This window comes from Ornithodoros turicata, chromosome 6, assembly GCF_037126465.1.
Source record: "Ornithodoros turicata isolate Travis chromosome 6, ASM3712646v1, whole genome shotgun sequence".
NCBI classification, from domain to species: domain Eukaryota; kingdom Metazoa; phylum Arthropoda; class Arachnida; order Ixodida; family Argasidae; genus Ornithodoros; species Ornithodoros turicata.
Window position 1 is genome coordinate 63785457 of NC_088206.1, and position 18866 is coordinate 63804322.

The window sequence follows — 18866 nt, forward strand, 5'->3', positions numbered from 1 at the left end:
TATACCGTGTACACCTCATCGCATCGTCATTCATGTAGTAGTAGTTGCTGTATTTGCTACTATACCATGAGCTTTTTTTTTCTCTCTCTCTCTCTCTCTTCTTCATTCTTTTTTTCATTTTTTTTTTTTTTCATTTGTGCACGGGTTTTATCAAGTGCTACACACCACGAAGCTTCGAGACGGTTTTTGGCAAGCCTGAAGGACAGTTGTTAAGTGACGAGGTAGTCACTACAAATTACTACAACTACTACTGGTAGTTCTAGTACCGGTAATAATATGAGCAGTTGCGTTAGTTCCTCGATTGCATAAACAATGTGAACTACAGTGATCCCGTGACGGTAGCAATGTATGGTTCGCACACAACAACAACAAATAAGTAATGGTGATGTAGTGGGATGTTTCGCCGCTCAGGCGTCACCCTATCCCATTGCTTGAGGGGGAGAAGATGGTGAATGATGATGAATGTTCAGAGTTCACGCAGGAGCCCTGTTGATGCTAAGAAGGTGATGAGGGCTTGAAGAGCTCGTAGCTGATGCAGGGGATTGACCGAAGGCCGGTTTACACACTCACATCAATGTTGTCCACTCTTTTGTGCCGACAACATGCGTCAAAACCTTTTTTTTTATATACGCGTCGTTGTCGCGGAAATATTTTGGATGCGAAACATCGCAGCGCGGTGGAAAGCGAATGGCCGTATATTTGAATAGGGTGCATGGTGTTTATCTGGTCGTGTATCTATATCCGGCTGCCATCATCCTTCCTGTAAGATGCACTCGAGGGCTATGAATAGCGCGTTGTTTTTCCTGTCGGTTCCCTTTGAACTGCGGGGTCACATCCTCTTTCTTGTTGTATTTCAGGTCCCGCAAAATGATTTGAGTCCTCCTGCGTCTCCACTGTTCCATGGCAACCTCTCGAAACAGCCTACGTCCTGTCAAAGTAATGTTTTTTTTCTTTTTCGTGTCTTCCTATATTGTTCGTGCTCGTTGCATGTGAAGTGGAAATGAGTGTATTTTGGTAGGAATACGTCGAATACGTAGGAGCCAAAGTATCGCGGGACAACAATGGGGGGGGGGGGGGGTGCTACGCGATCAGTGGCGTAGCCACGGGGGGCCTAGGGGGGGCTTGAGCCCCCGCCCCTCTACCTGTTACGGACCGACCCACGCAAATCGTGCAATTCCGAGGAGAACATAACATATGGGGGGGGGGGGGGGACCAAATGTGACGATGGCGAAAGTTCTTGCTGTTCATGGCGTCTATCTAAGCAGCACTCTTGAATGGTTTTCAATGTATGAGCTTTTCAAAGTACTTCCAATCTCGTGACACCATCTCCTTGGTCATGGCTGCCTATACATGTAATCGTATTGTGAACGTCCAATTCAACTTTTTTTTTTTCATCAACACTTTGCAGTGTGCACAAGTGTGAGTCTGTTGTCGCACACAGAGTCAGCGGGGGGGGGGGGGGGCGAATGTTCCGAATGTGTGAGTTGTTTATAGGCCTGTTGCACCAGTGGTGAGTCAGAGGGGGTTCAAAAACCCCTCCCGAAACCGTACCTTTGGTAGTGATTTTGGGAAAGGGAAACGAGGGTGAAATCCTCCTCCCCCATGTAAAGTTACCATAGAACCCCTCCCGAAATATTTTTCTTTCTACGCTGCTGTGTTGCACTAAAGTTTGGCTCGGCGACCGCAGCGCCTGCCAGGCCCCTGTCGTGCACCTGCCGTACTAGTGGGTCGCGTGGGTCGTATTTCGCACCGCTCCGCTGTATACTGCGATGGCATCTCTACCAAAGAAAAAGAAAAGCCGAGTACACAATACTGTTGTATTGTAAACTGCTCGAACAGCCTGAAGAACACGAGGTGGTCGGATTCGTGCAGTAAAGTTCTACCGTTTCCCCGGCAAAGCATACGAGAAAGGCAGGCGAGAAGTGTGGGTTTTAGCAGCTATCCCATTTGGGTTTTCCAGTTGATTACCCCCATTGATGTGATTTGCTACTGTACGAACTGTCGTCACTTCTGTTCACGTATCAAGCTGCTGCGTGCCTGAATGTTCCAATTGTGCCAATTACTGGCTGAGAGCACTGGACGAAGGGCTTGTGATACCAATAATAAATGTTAGGTCATCTTTTACGTGGTTAAGCACAGACACGTAGTCCAACACGCTATTTGTGTTGCCGTACAGGTAACGATTGGGGAACTTTTTACTCTAGAAACCGGAACGCCACGTTGTTCGTGTGATTCATTCACTCACGCTGCCACTTAGCTGTATGCTGTCGCAGGAACTTGCTAAATTTAGTTTGTGTTGTGACTTCTGACGCTTCGGACCATGGGCGTACCGAGAGAGGGGAAAAAGAGGTCGTGCGCTCCTCATGAGCTCCAAGGTTACTTGTGATATTTGTGAATCTTTGACATAGGTAGTCACGATTATTCTATGATGTCGCAATATAAACCTCTGAACACCCGCACAGTCCGCAGCGTCCATCCAGGAAAAAAGAGGGCGCACGCTTTGTCTCCCCTCCCGGAAATACTTTGCCCCTCCCCCCCCCCCCCCCCCCCCTCGGAAAAAATCCTGGGTACGCCCATGCTGTGGACGGAGTCGAAGATCAAGAGCGCCCGAGGGGTTTGCATGTGCGGGTCAACGCACGTGCAGCATGGAGAGAGGAGCGCCACACTCTAACGGAGTACGGATTTACGAGATACTAATGGGTTATTTACTGATCACGCCCGCTTTTATGCAAATGATTTGACGAAATGGTACCTCTGACACGTTGTAGCCGACGCTGTCTTTCACTTGCGAGATGCATTTCCCCTTGATTAGCGTCACGTCGCCGTCAATTTCTCCTTCCAATCCGTACACGTGCTTAATTAGCGCCTATCCTTTCCGTAAGTTCGAGTCCATAAACAAAATACAGAAGCCGACACTGAAGATTTTTGTTTAAGTTTAATTTGTACAAGCTTTCGCGTGGAGGTCCACGCTTCCTCCTCCTGAGGAAGCGTGGACCTCCACGCGAAAGCTTGTACAAATTAAACTTAAACAAAAATCTTCAGTGTCGGCTTCTGTATTTTGTTTATGTGATCTACAGGACTTGACTCCCCTCTTCGTATACGCATAAGTTCGAGTCCCTGAATATCTCACTGAGAGATTGTATTTTCAGATACCGCGCATTCGATACAGATACCGCGCTTTCGGCCATATGTGGCGCTGAAGGACATGGTTCGAAGCGCCCCCAAACGTCGCGCAACAGGCCTATAGAGGAGAGCTCTTGTCTTGTTGTTTACTCACGCTCACATTCATATCCTATCATGTCCCTTGGCGGCTTGTTTTCTCTTGGCTACTGGTACGTATTTTACTTTATCTTCGCCTCTGTCCTTGTAAGGTCGCTTCAGATATAGCACTTACCTTTATATAGTTGCCAATGGCACGACGTCACAGTTAAGATAAATAGTGTACGCTACCGCGCCCCCTCGTACGAATTATTTAATAACCCGTACGCACGGGTGTACCCTAAAAGTCTTCCAAGAGAAGGTGACCTCTACGACCGTTGTTTATGTCCACTGTCACGTAACAAAGGAGAATTTCCTTTTGGGCGCGATAACTCGCATCGCACGAATAGGCGAGACTGAAGCGTGCATAGAGTTCTTCGTTTTCGGTGAATGTGTGATGTGTCCTGTGTGTGCCCCCGGTGATTGTGCCACTTTACTCTAACTTGGGCGCAGCTCTTGAACTTTTGACCTACATGTTGAACTCCATTATCATCTCTGTTCGTCTCTGGACATCATCCTTTTGCGTTTTCATCATCTCATCATCGGATTGAACTTTCTGTATTAAGTGTACTGGGGTAGCCAGTTTGACTTCGTCGAAACTCACATCCCCATTTTTTTCTTTATTCACATCACATCACATCACATCTTCGTTTTCGGGTTTCATGATTTTTCAAATTCGGGAGGGAAAAATCGGGTGGTATTTACCGTATTTTCACGCGTATTAGCCGCGGCTTATGCGCGATTTTTTTTTCTCACGGGCGCCCTGCGGCTTATCCACCGGTGCGGCTTATCTGATGACTATTTTTTTCTGGTATTTTCCGCATACGCCGATTTTAACGAAAGGGCCGACAGTGTCTCTGGAACAGCACTGCCCTGCCGATGCACGAACAGTGCGTAACAGGGACGGGTCCACATTCGAGTAGATTGATCTTCCTGGTGCATTCCCCCAAGTGGTTTAAGGAAAGTGGTGACAGTGATTCACGTCTTCTGGAAGATCACTGACCCATCAGTCCACGAACCCCCCCCCCCCCCCCCCCACAAGGGCACAATCCGATCTTGGTAGAACTCAAGAACTGACCTCCTCTGTTGTACACTGTGCCGATCCCGGAGTATGGACCACAGTGTTTATGGCCTTCTCTATGGCCTCCTTTGTCGCACAAATCAGTCGTCTCGTAATGCCCGCGGCTTATCTGCGGGTGCGGCTTATCTGCCAGAAAATTTTCAAAACGTCCCAAAAAACGCGTCCTGCGGCTTATCTGCGGTGCGGTTTATACGCGTGAAATTACGGTACACACGAGAATTCGGGGGGAAATCGGGCGCTATGATCTCTGTTTGATATGTCACCGGAGAATTTTCGGGTGAAACGAAAGGCATGTGAAAGAAGTCACTGCCGAAACAGTCAGTCTCGTCACTGGGACGAGAAACAATAATCTTTATATTCGTTTACAAAAGCTCGACTCCTGCAGGAGGGGATCATAAACGGAGGACAAATAGGTTCTCACAAATAGCTCTCTTTGATGATATGATTCACTTTTCCGACCGTTTACCGAGAACGAGAAGTTGAAGGATCGCAAGGATTTCGATTATAGGTCGTTAGCATCCACCGCGTCCCCAACCCGACGCTGAAGACTTGTGCCACTAATCATAAACGTCGCTGTCAGATATACATTCACTGATCTATTTGAGCACAATGCGCACATATTTAGCAATTTGAAATTTACTTCTCGAAAAATATGTTCTATTGCTCCGTGATTTCTCGTCTGAAAAGCTACCCCTACATTTATGGCGTCGTGCGCTGAGCGAAACAGTGCAGAGAGATCGGCAGTTCCGTGTGTCTGCGAGGAGCGCAAACTCATTTCGATCAGGAGTCCTTAAAGTTATAATGGAATCTCGAAGGAGCTCAAGCTTGCACGTGTGTCAGGGGAATAATACCCACGTCACACTCGTGGTCTTCAAACATCATCGAAACTAACGGTCATTGAAAAAGCACGTGGCGATACCAACCGTGTAACACGTGAACTTCTCAGAGAGCACTGCACGGATCCAATACATTCTGACAGGTGGACGCGTCAGATGCTTGGTGGTGCTGCTCATATGTTCAATGCGGAGCCGTTTATTAGGAGAGTTTGGCCATCGGGAGGAGCCTCTCTCCAAGTGCGTCTTTGGCGTCACACGACGGGCTGCGCAAAGTCCAGGGCCACCATTTTGGATCAGAGCTACCGCCTTGAAATCTTCCTTTGCTTTTCATACCGCCATTTTGGAGCGGAGGCACAGTCTTGAAATAAATACCCCCGTGCCGCCGCTGTCGCGTTTCATTCCGGTCAAGTGGGCGGAGCGATGAGGGGTCTGACGTCACGGCGGGTCCCCTTCTGCGCGCGGCAAAAGATCAAAGAATGACCAAACTCTCCCCGTGTGCGTCAAAAGGTCTCTGGTTCAATGCAGACCTGCTTATTGGGAGAACTTGTCCATTGGGCGGAGCCTGTTTTTAGAAAGCGTCATTTGACGTCACACGATGGGCGGCACCAAGGTCAGTGCCGCCATTTTGGAGCGGCGCGACGGCTTTGAAATCTACCCATGCTGCCGTTGCTCGCGTTTCATTCCGGTCAAATGGACGGAACGATTAGGGGTCTGACGTCTCGGCGAGTCCCCATCTCCGGGCGGCAAAACATCAAAGAATCAAGAATGACCAATCTCTCCCTATAAACGGCACTGGTTCAGTTGAAGTTCAATGGTCAATGAACTCTGCTCGTGTAGGTGTATTAGTATAGAAAGTCGATCAACGAAACAATGACAATACAAAACCTATTCCTTCACCGTGTGTCGTGTCAGGCGGCGTTCACACGGGGCAACTTTTTGCAGCAACTCTGAGCAATTTTCGAGTTGCTGCGCTTGGCAGTCGGCCGACACCGGCAACCTCCAGCAGCTCGAGTTGCTCGGAATCGCTCCCCGACCGAAATCTTGAGAAGTTGCTCGTGCACCTGCCAATCAGCGAGGGGAGCATTGCCGCGTGACTCCGGATGACGTGATGTGATTTCGTTCGTGAGTTCACGGGTTCAAAAATCCTGCAGGTACAGCTGAGAAATAACTTTTCTATAGTTTACTAACGCCATCACACAAACGTATTTTAAGATAGTCGTGATCTTTTGGCGTAATAAACTGACTAAAATTTGATAATCGCAGCAACTAAAGAAAATACACCACGAGTTCTGTTCGAACCCACATTATCCGGTTGGCGTAACGTTGCTTGTGGGTGGAACTACCGAGTCGCCACGTGTGAACGCGGTCTCGAAATTGCTCATAAGACGATGGTTCGAGTTGCTGCCTCAGCCTCAGCGCTCCCTTCGTGGTCACAGCACGTACCCGTTCGTGCCTCATCGCTGTTCCACTTGCTCGCCTAACGAGCAACGTGACCGTTCATCAGTCACAACGACAATTATCTAACGTACACTCCGACGCCGCAGGCCCAGCCACAACGCGAGGCGCTTCCAATAAACGTCGCCGCTGCGTACGAGTATAGTAACAAAGCGTGCATATTTTCGCGCTTGCATTTTTATAATGTCGCGCTTTACTGTTGCTCGGAACAGATTCCAGACCGTTTCTATGGGCATTTTTCATTCCACTCCTCTTTTCCCGAACACAGAAAGCGCGTGTCGCGTAGCTGCACGATATGTTGGTCGTACATTTTCGGCCTACATTCCCAAGCGGCCCAGTTTGGAGATCTTGCTTCGAATCTTTTGAAAGCATTCTAAGAAAAGGCCTCCATCGACCGTAGTAATGTCGGAGCACATAATTTAGGGAGCGAAGGAATGCGCGCCTCTCCAATAAAAGAGAGGCGTAAGGTCCAGATGAGATAATCGAGAGGCTCAAAAAGATGGAGCTGTTGTTGTGCAAGCCCCGACGCATCCGTTGTCGACGTTTCGGGTAATTTGAGTGCGAATCTATGGCAGGAAACCTATGGCAGGGTGTTAAGTAATCGTTGTAAGGGGGGGGGGGGGCTCTTTGGTGCCATGAGATAAAAAAACAAACAAAAAAAAACAGGGTATTATTGTATCTCTCATGGAGGTCGAAACTGCTCGCTGTTGCTGCACACGGTCACCATGCCAAGTCCTAGACACGTCACTATGTGCAAGTTAAATGTACAAACTAGTCTTTACTGTCATTACTCGTGACGCTGTGAGCCACGGGTTGTTTAGTATCCATCGCTGTGTGTATTTCTTATCACGCTACCAGTGGATCACGTGATGACTGAAATACGTGACGTAGAGCTTGCACTGGAATTGCACACGTCTTCGCTCTCCAGACTCGAGGAATTTTTATTTTCCCGTTCAGTCCAATACAGTTTGGACCCACTGAGTGTCACACATACCGCAGCCTGACTGTAGCTGTACGGTGAGGCGTTTGACTCGAAAACCAAAGCACTCAAATTTTCGCCCCGCGCGGTACACGAGGAGTTGTAACGCGTTCGAAGACTTGGGAGAATCATTTGCTCATTGCTTTTCCGGGCTGTTCTTTACCACGGCACAACAACACAACAACTTGGGACCAGGTCCCTGAAGAGTGTTTCCGACATTTGTGTTAGATTAGGCCACAAAAGGAATATCACCTTCGTGCGCACTATATGGCTATTTTCTCTTTGGCTACACACAGCTTATAGGTGGCCGTATAGAGGGGTTCGTTATAAGCCCCACATTACTAGAAAGCGAATTCGCTATAAGCACTTTCTTTTCACGCTTCATTTATCTCGAGTGCCTCTTCGGAACACTCACGCCTCCCTCATCTAACGATCCGAAAGTGTCATTTGGAGAGTGGCCTCACTGCACAGAACACATCATAACACTTTCACAGCGGATCGCTTTGTGCTCACAAGACAAAGTAGAGAACCTCCGCTCCGAGTCGGGTTCCTCGTGCGATGAGAATGACACCGAATCGCATAGATGTGGGCGCCTGCCAGTCTGGTCCGTCACTTGAAGCGATTGTGGCACTAGTGGAGAGGGAAGACCTTAGATGAGGGAAGAGAAACCAAATTGCTGCCTTTGTTGTGATGGCGAAGACCTTCCGCTTGCGTGTGTGTGTGTGTGTGTGTGTGTGTGTGCCAACCACAAACAGCCATTGATCGCGGCGACAGAGCGAAAAAGGATGCAGAAAGGGCGGGAGAGGAGGATATCGAAAACTCCCCTCTCTCTCGCATCCCCCCCATGTTCGTCTGCTGCTCGACTTTCGCTCGGCACGTTGTTTCGATCTTGCGCTGTGCGCCGTCGCCGCTAATCGCATTTAATTTGTACGTCCGAACGACAAAAAGATGGAAGCGTGGTGTCGCACGGATGGAGTCCCGTGACGGCATTCTAGTCGGAGTCAGGTGAGCGGTATCGTCGTGGTCCGCACCGCTCTGTGCGGAAGCCCGTCGTTGTGTTGGGGTATCCTGTTTCAAGGAAGTTTGGGGCAGGAACGATGAGATGGAGTTATGTGGAAGTGTCGCGTTGATGTCGCAAAATGTGTCGTTTATGATTGGTTGTATCGTGTGTGACGTATTATAAGTGCTGTGCATTTTGCGTTGAAGTCGGTTAGGTGACGAAGAGATGCAATAAGATTCATACTAAAGCCAATTCTTACTGAAGTCATTACTTCCCTTGTATTCGTGATACCGTGTACTTGCAGATATGTCCGCCAAGGACATTAAAAAGAGAGAGATAATAAAGGCACTGGGACGTGACTTCCTGCAAATGCGGCTTTCGTATTAACTCACTTCCCGTTCACGCTGTTCACTGTGCACTGATATCTATCACACCACGTTCAATATATGCTGTTGCTAATAATATTACAAGTATGATCATTGACTTTCAATTTCAGTTCATGTCGATGTTTATGTCTTCTGCACGATATTACGTCCCTTGTATGTCGTGGACACCCACAGTGGCGGCGTGGGCGGGAGAGGGGGGGGGGAGGGGGTTTATCCCCGCGCCCCCGAACTTGTATACGTTTGGTAGTGCATTTAGGAAAGGGAAAATGCAGAATCCCCTTAGAAAGCCACCGAAAGCATTTTTCTGGCTACACTACAGGACATTCATGATATGTTGATTCCCTGATGTTTGATGAATGTGGTTGTGCGCAGGTGATATCCTTCGGGCCCTTTGGGCAAGCAGAACAGAGCGTGTGGTGAGCATGGCCAGCGATTGGTCGCCTCGTCGTCTCTCTTCCTCTCTGTGTTGCCTCTGAAGGGCCCCCCCCCTCCCGCGAATGGGCTGCACCCTGAGCAAAACCTTTTCGTCCCTGGTGCACAAGCGGAGTGCAACCAACGGGGGTGGAAGCAGCCCCAATGGAGCCCCAGCGGGTGTTGGGGAACCCCCACCCCCACCGCCCCCAGATCCACGCCATCCGCTCACCGCCAGGCAGATCTTCTCCATTTCAAAGTCCTGGAAGGCCATCGCCAGGGCCATGGAGCCCACGGGCATCGAGATGTTCGTCAGGTATGCATGTACGCTTTTAAACGGTGGGAATCTGGACGAAGCAAAGATCATCACCGCTTGGGCTGCTGCTGTGTGTTCCTTTTGTTTTACTGATAGAGTTAAATAGAGGTCAAATGGTTAGGAGCATCTAGTTTTATTGAAGAGCTTTTGTGTAGACCCTACACAAAAGCTTGTGAATAAAACGACGCTCCATCTTGGCTACCTCCTTCATAGAGTTTGCGGTGTTTTATACGGGGAGTTTGTTTTTAGCCTGTACAGAATGTTTATAAAAACGCTATGAGAGCAGCACAGGTGTCATTTTTGCAATTGAGTCATACGGACAGGCAGACATCGTCTCGGAGAAAGCATGCAACTACAAGGTGACTAATCACCTAAAATTCATTACTTAACTCTTTACTTGGGGGACTTCGGGCGTCAGCGAGATGCAGAATGAGAGACCACCCTCGTTGAAAGCCATTCCACGTCTAACAAAACCTGAAACACTTACGTGCGTTACAATATCCATCCCCGAATTTTGTTACGCAAATGTGCCGACACCGAAACCGCGGCGACCGAGAACGCAGGGAGCAGAGCGCTCATTTCACGTCAGAGGGCCACGTGATTTGGAGCGATGGAGATGATTGGAGTTGGTGCCGATCTGCTGGCCAGATCAACGGCTTTCCGGCGTTCGATTCCGGCCGAGGACGGTATCAATATGGGGGACGTAAACATTGCTTCCAGCACCGTCTGTCGGAGATTTCCGGCGCGCGTCAAAAGAACCCCAGGTGGTCGATATTATCCGCGGTCCTACCCTGCGGCACGTGCAGCATGTCGCCACACTGGGCAGACAAACCTGACGGGTAACGCCACGGCACCATCTATTATATATCACACGCTTTCCGACCCAGATAAGCCTCCGTGTGCGTGGATACGCTCCTGATGCGCGCTCTTTTGGTTTCGGCTCATTTGCATATCGGAATTCAGCTATGGATATTTCACGGCACGTGCACTTTTCTGGGCTTTTAGAAGATACAATGGCTTTCAACGAGGATTGTCTCCCGTTGTGCTATCTCGCATTTGCCCAAAATTCCCTAATTAATGAGTTAATTGATGGATTCTAGGTAATAGACCTCTACCTGTTGGTAAACAAATGACGTCATAATGTTCGACAGCGCCACGAGTTTGGTAGAGTTGAACTACGTTCAATGCTAGTGGCGAACAAGGTCGCGCCCGAAAGCCACGGTCTTGAGGGGATTACGATGGTCTCTGAAAAGGACACGACATTCGGTCCTACTTTTCTGTCAATAGGAGGCAGCGAACAATTGCCCATTCGTGGAACCCAGCTCTCCCCTTCCGATCTGTTTTGGTTTCGGTGTGTCTACCAACGTCATGATGACGTTTCTCGGGTAGAGGTCCATTAGTCTCATAGTTACATACTCTCTTCCAGAGGATGTCCACCTGGCCATATAACTCAACAGACGATTTTAAAACGATGCGCGCGCCACCAAGCGCGCTGCGCAAAGCAGCATGGGAACTCTGAGGGACACGGCTCCGTCGTCTGCTTCGGTTATGGTTAACCCCGGCTGACGCTTCCGCTCCGCACACCGGGAATGTTGTTGTTCTTGTTCTACCTCCGCCTCTGGGCGTCTCGTGCTGCTCTAAAGCGCTCGAAGTTCCCATAATTCCTCGCGTGTCACAGGTGGCCAGTCTGTGTGGCTGGTCTTCCGCTCCGACGCCAATATAGACAGGCGGCGCTTGCTATTGTAAAAAGGTGTATTGCGAAAGCGACATCTGTGCTGCTCTAATAGCTTTTTTAATAAAAAATCTGTAGAGAATAAAAGTAAACACCCTGTATCTTGTCTTTTTGCCTACTACTTAGCTTTCTATATTTACGCATTAAAAGTAGTCACTACTTTCTAAATAAATTGCCTCAAATTGCTCCGTGATCACCCACTGATAGTTCTCTGTTCAAGAAAATGATCCTACCTTCCATTTTATCTCTGTAACTTACTGTCAACGTATTTATATTCGCGATGTCTAAATTTTTGTGAATTTTGCCCTGGCGATGAAACTTCCCACTCGTCATTATTTAAATAAAGTTGTTGTTTGTCCGTGAATTTCGCGATGATGATATAATTGCGAAAAATTTTACTAGCGAATAGTGACGCTCTCCTGACAGGACCTCGCCAATCGCGAAAATCAAGTACTCGCGAATATGTTTAAAACCGGACAATCTGAAGTTTCGCGAAAACATCATGCAGGCGAAGAAAAAATATATTTACAATATGTAGTGGTAAAGACAGCTTACCTGGATAGCACAAGTGCGATGTGGCGAAGTCGATGCAACGTTTGCCCTTCTTTATCTCTTTCTTTTTTTTTTTTTTTTTCAGACTATTCCAGGAGAAGGAGGATTTGCTGGACCTGTTTGAGAAATTCCAAGAGCTGCGCACCAAGGAGTCTCAACGTGAGAGTATGGAGCTGGCACAACATGCCTCCATCGTCATGACCACTTTGGACGAGGGCATCAACGCCCTCGACAACCTCGACTACTTCATGGACTACCTGCACAACACGGGACGCTTCCACTATAAGATCAAGGGGTTCAAGAAAGAGTACTTTTGGGTACTACTACATTTTTTATCTCTCTCACTACTACCTCCTTTTGGGTACCCTGATTTTATTATTGCATATAATTCATGGGAAACCGCAAAGTGTGAGGGAAGGTAGTGTCTCTCTCACATCCATGATCTCACTGCACTTTTGTAGTCATAGTTCATAAATGTGAAAAAGCAGAAGGAAAAAAAGTGCCTTGGAGATGTTAACACAGGAAGACGATCACGTTTATGACCAGGGCCTGCTTGACCGAAACTGTTCGAAGGAAATCCTCAACAAGTTTTTCACTCAATGCACACTGGGTGCACTAATGCTTGACTGAAAAGCTCGTTGAGTATTTCCCTCAAACAGTTTCGTGCAAGTGGGTCCAGCTCTTCGACGAAATGCCATTATGCACTGCTGGAACTACCAAACTTAGACAGCCATTGTAGCATAGAGCGAGCAGTAGTTTTCATTGCTTAGTTAACACACATGCCCATCTAAGGCACTGTTTTTATGGGTTTAAAAAGTTTAATCATGCAAAGAAATAGGGGATGTCACACGCACCCCATATTTGTCTTCTGTTGCTACATAACTTATACAGTAGAATCTCGATGATACGAATCTCACAGGGTAGTTGAAAAAAATTCGTATCAAAAGAATTAAACCAAAATAAAAATTGAGGCAAGAAAATAGACAGTGACTTGGATCCTTATTGGGAAGGGGCTCATTATTTCATTCCCCGCATCACCACCAGCAATGGGGTAGAGTATCGCCCCCGGCGATGAAACTCCCCATTCATCATCCTGTAATGAAGTTGTTGTTTTTACGTTACTTTCGATGAAAGAAGTCGGTCATAACGCTTTTGTGTCTTCGTTTTTGGCCAATGCTGCCGTAATTCGCGAGATGGATTTAAAAGGCCCAGCACGTTAGAGCCCTGCACCATCCGCGGATGGAAGCGGATATCCGCAAGATACTTGCGGATTCGGATGAAAATTTATCACTTTCTGCGGTGTGCGGATCTGATGCGGATGGCTCGAGGTCGGATGCGGATCGGATGCTGATGCGAAGGCAGCGAATCGGTATAGCGGATCGGATGCGGATATACCTCATGCTGTAATTTTTCCACTAGCAATTTATTTGTATTGCGCGCCGACAGCGAGCGCATGCTCGGGTTCACCTTTGGTCATACACGGCCAAGACGTGAGAGGAGGCATTCTGGCGTCCAGGAGCACTGGCGAGGTAGCGTTCCAGAAGTCTCTCCATATCGCGTTTGTTGAAAGGTTTACCTTTGCTTGTCGTCGTGAGTCCTTCCGTGACAGCATGGAGGCATCCGAAATTATACCAACGTTATTCCGGCGGTATTTACGCGTCCTTCGAAACTTGCGGATTTTGCGGATCGGATGCGGATATTGCGTTTTGCCCAGCGGATCGGATGCGGACGTAAACGGTTGTGTATGCAGCGGTGCGGATCGGATGCGGATAACGTGTGCGCGGAATGCGGGTCGGATGCGGATGCCGAAAATCTCATCCGCGCAGGGCTCTATAGCACGTGCTTTCCACTCTCGAATCGCGCGACAGTGTACTAAAGCGACCTTCTCCTAAAGCACACATGCGTTAGGTGAAGCCAACTTGCGGAATGGTGGCGCGTAATGTTGCCAGAAGTTGTCGATATGCTCCCTCCACGTGTTCTGGTCGCTGTTTTCCTGAGCCAGTGCGACGTCACACAGCTTCCCGGTTTATTTTTGCGCGGGAAGTAAAAATGTCCCAACAAGAGATGAGGTGATAAGGTTCCAGGCCATGAAATCCCTTTGATCTTATCTCCTCCACCACCACTAAAGAGGGAGTCATTTCTTGTATTGCGTAACATGATGTAAGCGACTTCCTGGTGAGGATGGTGAAAATCTCCCTCCATCCTCAAAAGGAAGAGCAGCATGACTGGCGCGCTCTCGCATCACGGGGAACGACCTCTGTCGCCTCCTCGGCTTCGCCTTCGTATCATCCACGACGGCAAGATAAGGCGTTCTTATCAACCGAACTGCAATACATGGGAAGAATAGGCATTCCGGCCGGGACCGGAAAATAGAGAGCGTTTTAGCAAACCGTTGATAACGTGGTTTGCGTGGGACCGTATCAACAAGGAACCAATCAGTGCATTGATAAGATTCTGAGTCAAATGCGACCGCGATTGGTTCGGGTACACACGATAACCTTACGAACGGTTTGCTAAAACTGCCTATTATGTCATATCATCCCGAAATTCGTATCATCCGTGATCGTATCATCTAGATTCTACTGTATTCACTTTTGAACATTACAAAGTTTCTCACATATTCTTTCTCCATTCCAAAGCACATTGAAGGCCCCTTTCTAGCCGCTGTGGCTGAGACCCTGGGTGACCGCTACACGGACAACATTGCCAATATCTACCAGATCACCATCAAGTTCATCTTGGAAACCCTAGTGGAAGGATACGAACAAGCCGAAAAAGAAGGGGCATAGCAGATGCTACTCCGCGTCTCCGTTGTGTGTTTCGTCGTGATGTCGAGGAAACCGTCCTTGTCATCGCATGCACATCCATTGTCCACTGTCTCGCTTCCTCACGAGAGTGCACTTTACGAGGTTTGTGGACGAAATGAGAAAAAAAAAAAACGAGTTTCGTGAAGACGCTACAATCGGAGGCAGTCGTCGTGAAGTGAGGTGTGTTCCTGGTGCACATCAGCTAAGCCTCCTCGAAGCTTAAGCTATTGTCAGCCGGGTGCTTTTGTGTCGTTTCTTCTTCTTGGATCACAGACTCTGTTCTTGAGGTAAACATACCGAGGAACTGTTGTTTTGTTTGTTTAACATTTTACTTGCTGACGATGCGTTGTCAGCCGGCACGAAAACTGCCACCATTGAGGAGCTTGTAGGGCTTGCTGGCTTCGAGCTTGGCGCTTAATTTTTCACGCCCCCTTTGAAGAGTGGGTCTTTCTTTGTTTCTCTGCAACCTGTACTTTGTAAGCACACAAGTGAGATGTGACGTCGACTAGTCAGACACTATTTGGTGGCCTCTCATATTATAACCGTTATAGTCCTCTGCCCAAATTCTGGGCACTGTGGCGTAGCACTCTGAAGGCCGTCGGCTACGAGGACACTGCACATGTTTTCTGGCATGCTTTATGATGGCTTTCATTAGGATAGGGGACGCGGTAATTGTAATCGTGAACGTTAGCTGCATTTCTGTATGCAGAGATCCCTGATAGGTACATCATCACACCCTTTCAGGTGCCAAAACACAGTGCAGAGCATTCGATTTCTTTTTCTCTTTTCATTTTTTTTTTAGGGTGTATTTCAAACTACCCCAACAGCCGTTTTATTCGCATGCTACCTGGGCTGCCGAACATCTTTTCTCATCTGTTAACATCAAAGGCTTCAGCATCACATATACTGCCTTTTCAAGTCATTCACGCTATTTCTTGGGAGTGTCGACATTGCCATTTGAAGCACCCTCCATACCTTATTGAATGTTCACTCTGCTTTTGTCTCCCTATTCAAATTTTGTCTGCACCTGGATGTCGGTACGTTCTGTATACTTTGCGAGGCAATGCATGAGCATGATGTGTAAATCAAAGAAGGAAGCGAGAAATATTGATGTTTGCTATAGACAATAAGACAGTATGCTTGTCGATCGTGGCTAATATAAGAAAATAGTGGAGCTTCTACAACAGCACGATACTGCCAGAACTTCGAGCATTTAAGCAGCCTATTATTCTGTTGAAGAAGCTTCTCTACTACGCTACGCGAGGGTATGAAAAGTTCCCCCAAGTGTTATCTGGTGGTTCCCCGACTTCCCACGTTGTTAGCCCATCTATTAACGAATAATTGTGATTGTACCGATAGGCATATTTTAATATATTAACGCGACTTCCACACTCGCATTGTGGACTGCAAAAATGCTTTTGCGCAGACAATGTAGAAGTACATATTTTGTGCTGTCTTGTTCTGCCGATGCCTTCTCTTATTTTACAAGCGTTTTAACCTACTCGGCACGTCCTCCGTGTTTAAGGAATCATAATGACGTAAATAAGACTCTTGCAAACTGATCCTGCATACTTGTATATGTCTAAAATGCTTTGAAGATATATTTTGAACAAGCCTATAGTGAGACAGCTCTGTCCACGCATGTGATAATGTGACAGTTCGTGTTGCAGTGGTGTCTATTGTGGGTGTGTGCATTAATTGGAATGTCAGCCTAGAAGATGTCTGCGTATGCTAGTTTTATATCTGCCTTCATCTCTAGGACAAAATGTTACGGAGATTTCCGTCGCTTAGATTTAGCCCTCATCCCAGTGTCGTCATATTTGCATCTATGGTTGCCGGGTTGTGTTCGAAGTGTTCGCCTGCACGCGTTGGTATTACATATTTTTGATAAATAAGGATGTACTGGCTTTTTAAAATGTCTGGTGCTGAAAAAAACAACATGGCACGAACTTCCGTTACATATTTCAAATTATCATATTAACCTTTTTATATAATTAACGTATTTCAAGTTATATGCCTTTTTCAAGAGAGTCACTATAGTCATGTTCAACCTAAGAATGGCACGTTTCAGCCCCACCCTACACTTATTCCTATTGGCTGCAAGAGCCAGCCGCATCACTCCATGATGACGAACATCAACAAAGGAAGACTCAGATACAAGGAACAACACAGGACAACTGCTGTGTGCGTCCTACTTTCCTGTATATGTATCCTATGTATCTGCTTCTTGACTTTGCTGCTGTTTTCTTCATCATCATGAATCACCAACTATCCCGACTTTTCTATGTTAGCATCATTCCACGTCACAACAAGAAAGTGAGCCGACACCGAATCAGTGGGAGCCCTATAAGCTGCACCAGGTGGAGCTGCAGTACAATTTCTCTCAGAGCTCCGATTTCTCTAGCAGACTAACTTTGTTAGTAACTTGTCCCATCCCACAGATGGCAGTACAAACTCAGCTAGGGTAAACAGGCTACATTTTGTGCCGTTCGTACGCTGAACACGGGAATACGAATACACAATAGTAATGGCATCCAATTACTTTTAGAATGAGGAGTCATCCGCTCGCAAGCGTCGTAACGTCCGTAAAGGAGGCATCCCACCCCTTGATTCTAGCAACCGTGCTTCTTGATCCCCCATATTTCCTTTTTCTTTTTTCTTTCCCAGCAGATCCACCACAAAAATCTTCCAGGATGACGACATGCAGCCTAAAAATGGTTAATTAATCGGGGCATGATTCTAACCATTTTCAGGCAGGAGGTCTGAAGCAAGAAGTAGTGGTCAATGTCAAACCAAATGCAGGAAGCTTTTCGTTCTGCTTTCTGTTAAGGAATTGGCTAATTTGGACTGTCACACTGGTTGATGTTTCTCAAATGCTTCACAAGCCTACCTCCGCTGCACTTATATACCAAGTTCTCGTGCATTGTAGCATATACGCTTGATGTTTCAGTGTGTCACCTAACCCTACTGACATTGTTGTAGTTTGGGGAGGCGAGCATAGGTTTGGCTTAAGACAGTATGTTTAGGGTAACCAAATGCTGGGGCTATCTCGCAAAAAAGGAACTTGCTCATGTAGGCCCGATAACGTACATCGAGGCTGCACTTGGCTTAAAGTGCCACGAAGGAATAAAAAGTGATCTTTATTTTATTTCATATTACGAGTCAACCTCACTCAAAGTCTCAGTGTCCAAAATATAAATGTTGTTAGCGAACATTATGCGCTTCTCGAAATTTTCGAGACAGCCCACAAAGCTTCATAGTTTCGGGTTCTCTAAATTTGGTAAGATTCGGGAGACACAGGATTTAATCCGTCGTGTCACTTTAAAGGGTAAAGGCAGTGTAGATGATCTTTGTCCAAGTACAACGCTTGATGTGCACCCGGCGAAAGACGGCTGTGACATACTGTTACCCCGTTCATACTGGCACGCCATACAAATGTGTTAATACACTTACAAGGACATATATATATATATATATATACATTCATACATAATCGCTATACATTTGTATTAACCAATATTTCTTAACATATGTGTCGTATGTGTGTGTCTCTTTTTCACGCAGCCCAGAGTACAGCTTGGCGCCGACTGTGGGGCTTAGTCTACGCCTTATGCCTGGAAAGTGCTGCTTTATACATAACCATCTCTAGTAGATAGCGCACGTAGCACCCAATATGAAGAGCGCAGACAGGCTTGGGAGGTAAAACAGTGAGAAGCTTCAACCATGCCATGTAGACCCTTTGTCTCAGCGTGCTACCAGGTTGTTTCCGTCATTGTCGCACAGGGTGACCAGCTCGCGAGAAACACTTGGTCAGACTTAAAACATGTTTTTTTTTCTTTTTGCTTTTTTTTTTTTGCTTTTGTATTATGTGGTCACCTGTCACGAATCAAGGGATATATGATGCTAGCTTGTAGGGTATGTTGACGGGAATGTTAGTATTCGAGTTTCTTTTCGCAAGGTAGTTGTAAATGAATAAGCAAGGCTGCACGTTTTGTTTGTTTATTTTGTAACCCTTTTGCTCGTACAATAGAACCTCTCTATAGTGGATTTGGT

The 18866-nt window shown here is 47.1% G+C and overlaps 1 protein-coding gene across 7 annotated transcripts in view; it reads left to right on the forward strand.

The window, feature by feature from the left end:
• The window catches only part of LOC135396990 (neuroglobin-like), a 152116-nt gene extending 133823 nt beyond the window's left edge, over positions 1–18293 (forward strand). For 5 of the 7 annotated variants that reach the window (XM_064628271.1, XM_064628269.1, XM_064628272.1 and 2 more), the window contains exons 2-5: positions 858–936; positions 9368–9722; positions 12092–12323; positions 14646–18293. In XM_064628271.1, the coding sequence (XP_064484341.1) occupies positions 9493–9722; positions 12092–12323; positions 14646–14795 (612 nt within the window). In that variant the 5' untranslated portion in view covers positions 858–936; positions 9368–9492 and the 3' untranslated portion in view covers positions 14796–18293. Of the gene's footprint in view, positions 1–857; positions 937–3247; positions 3333–8463; positions 8615–9367; positions 9723–12091; positions 12324–14645 lie in introns of those variants that run through there. The other 2 variants (XM_064628275.1, XM_064628274.1) reach the window with 2 other exon arrangements.
• The last annotated feature ends 573 nt before the right edge of the window (positions 18294–18866 follow it).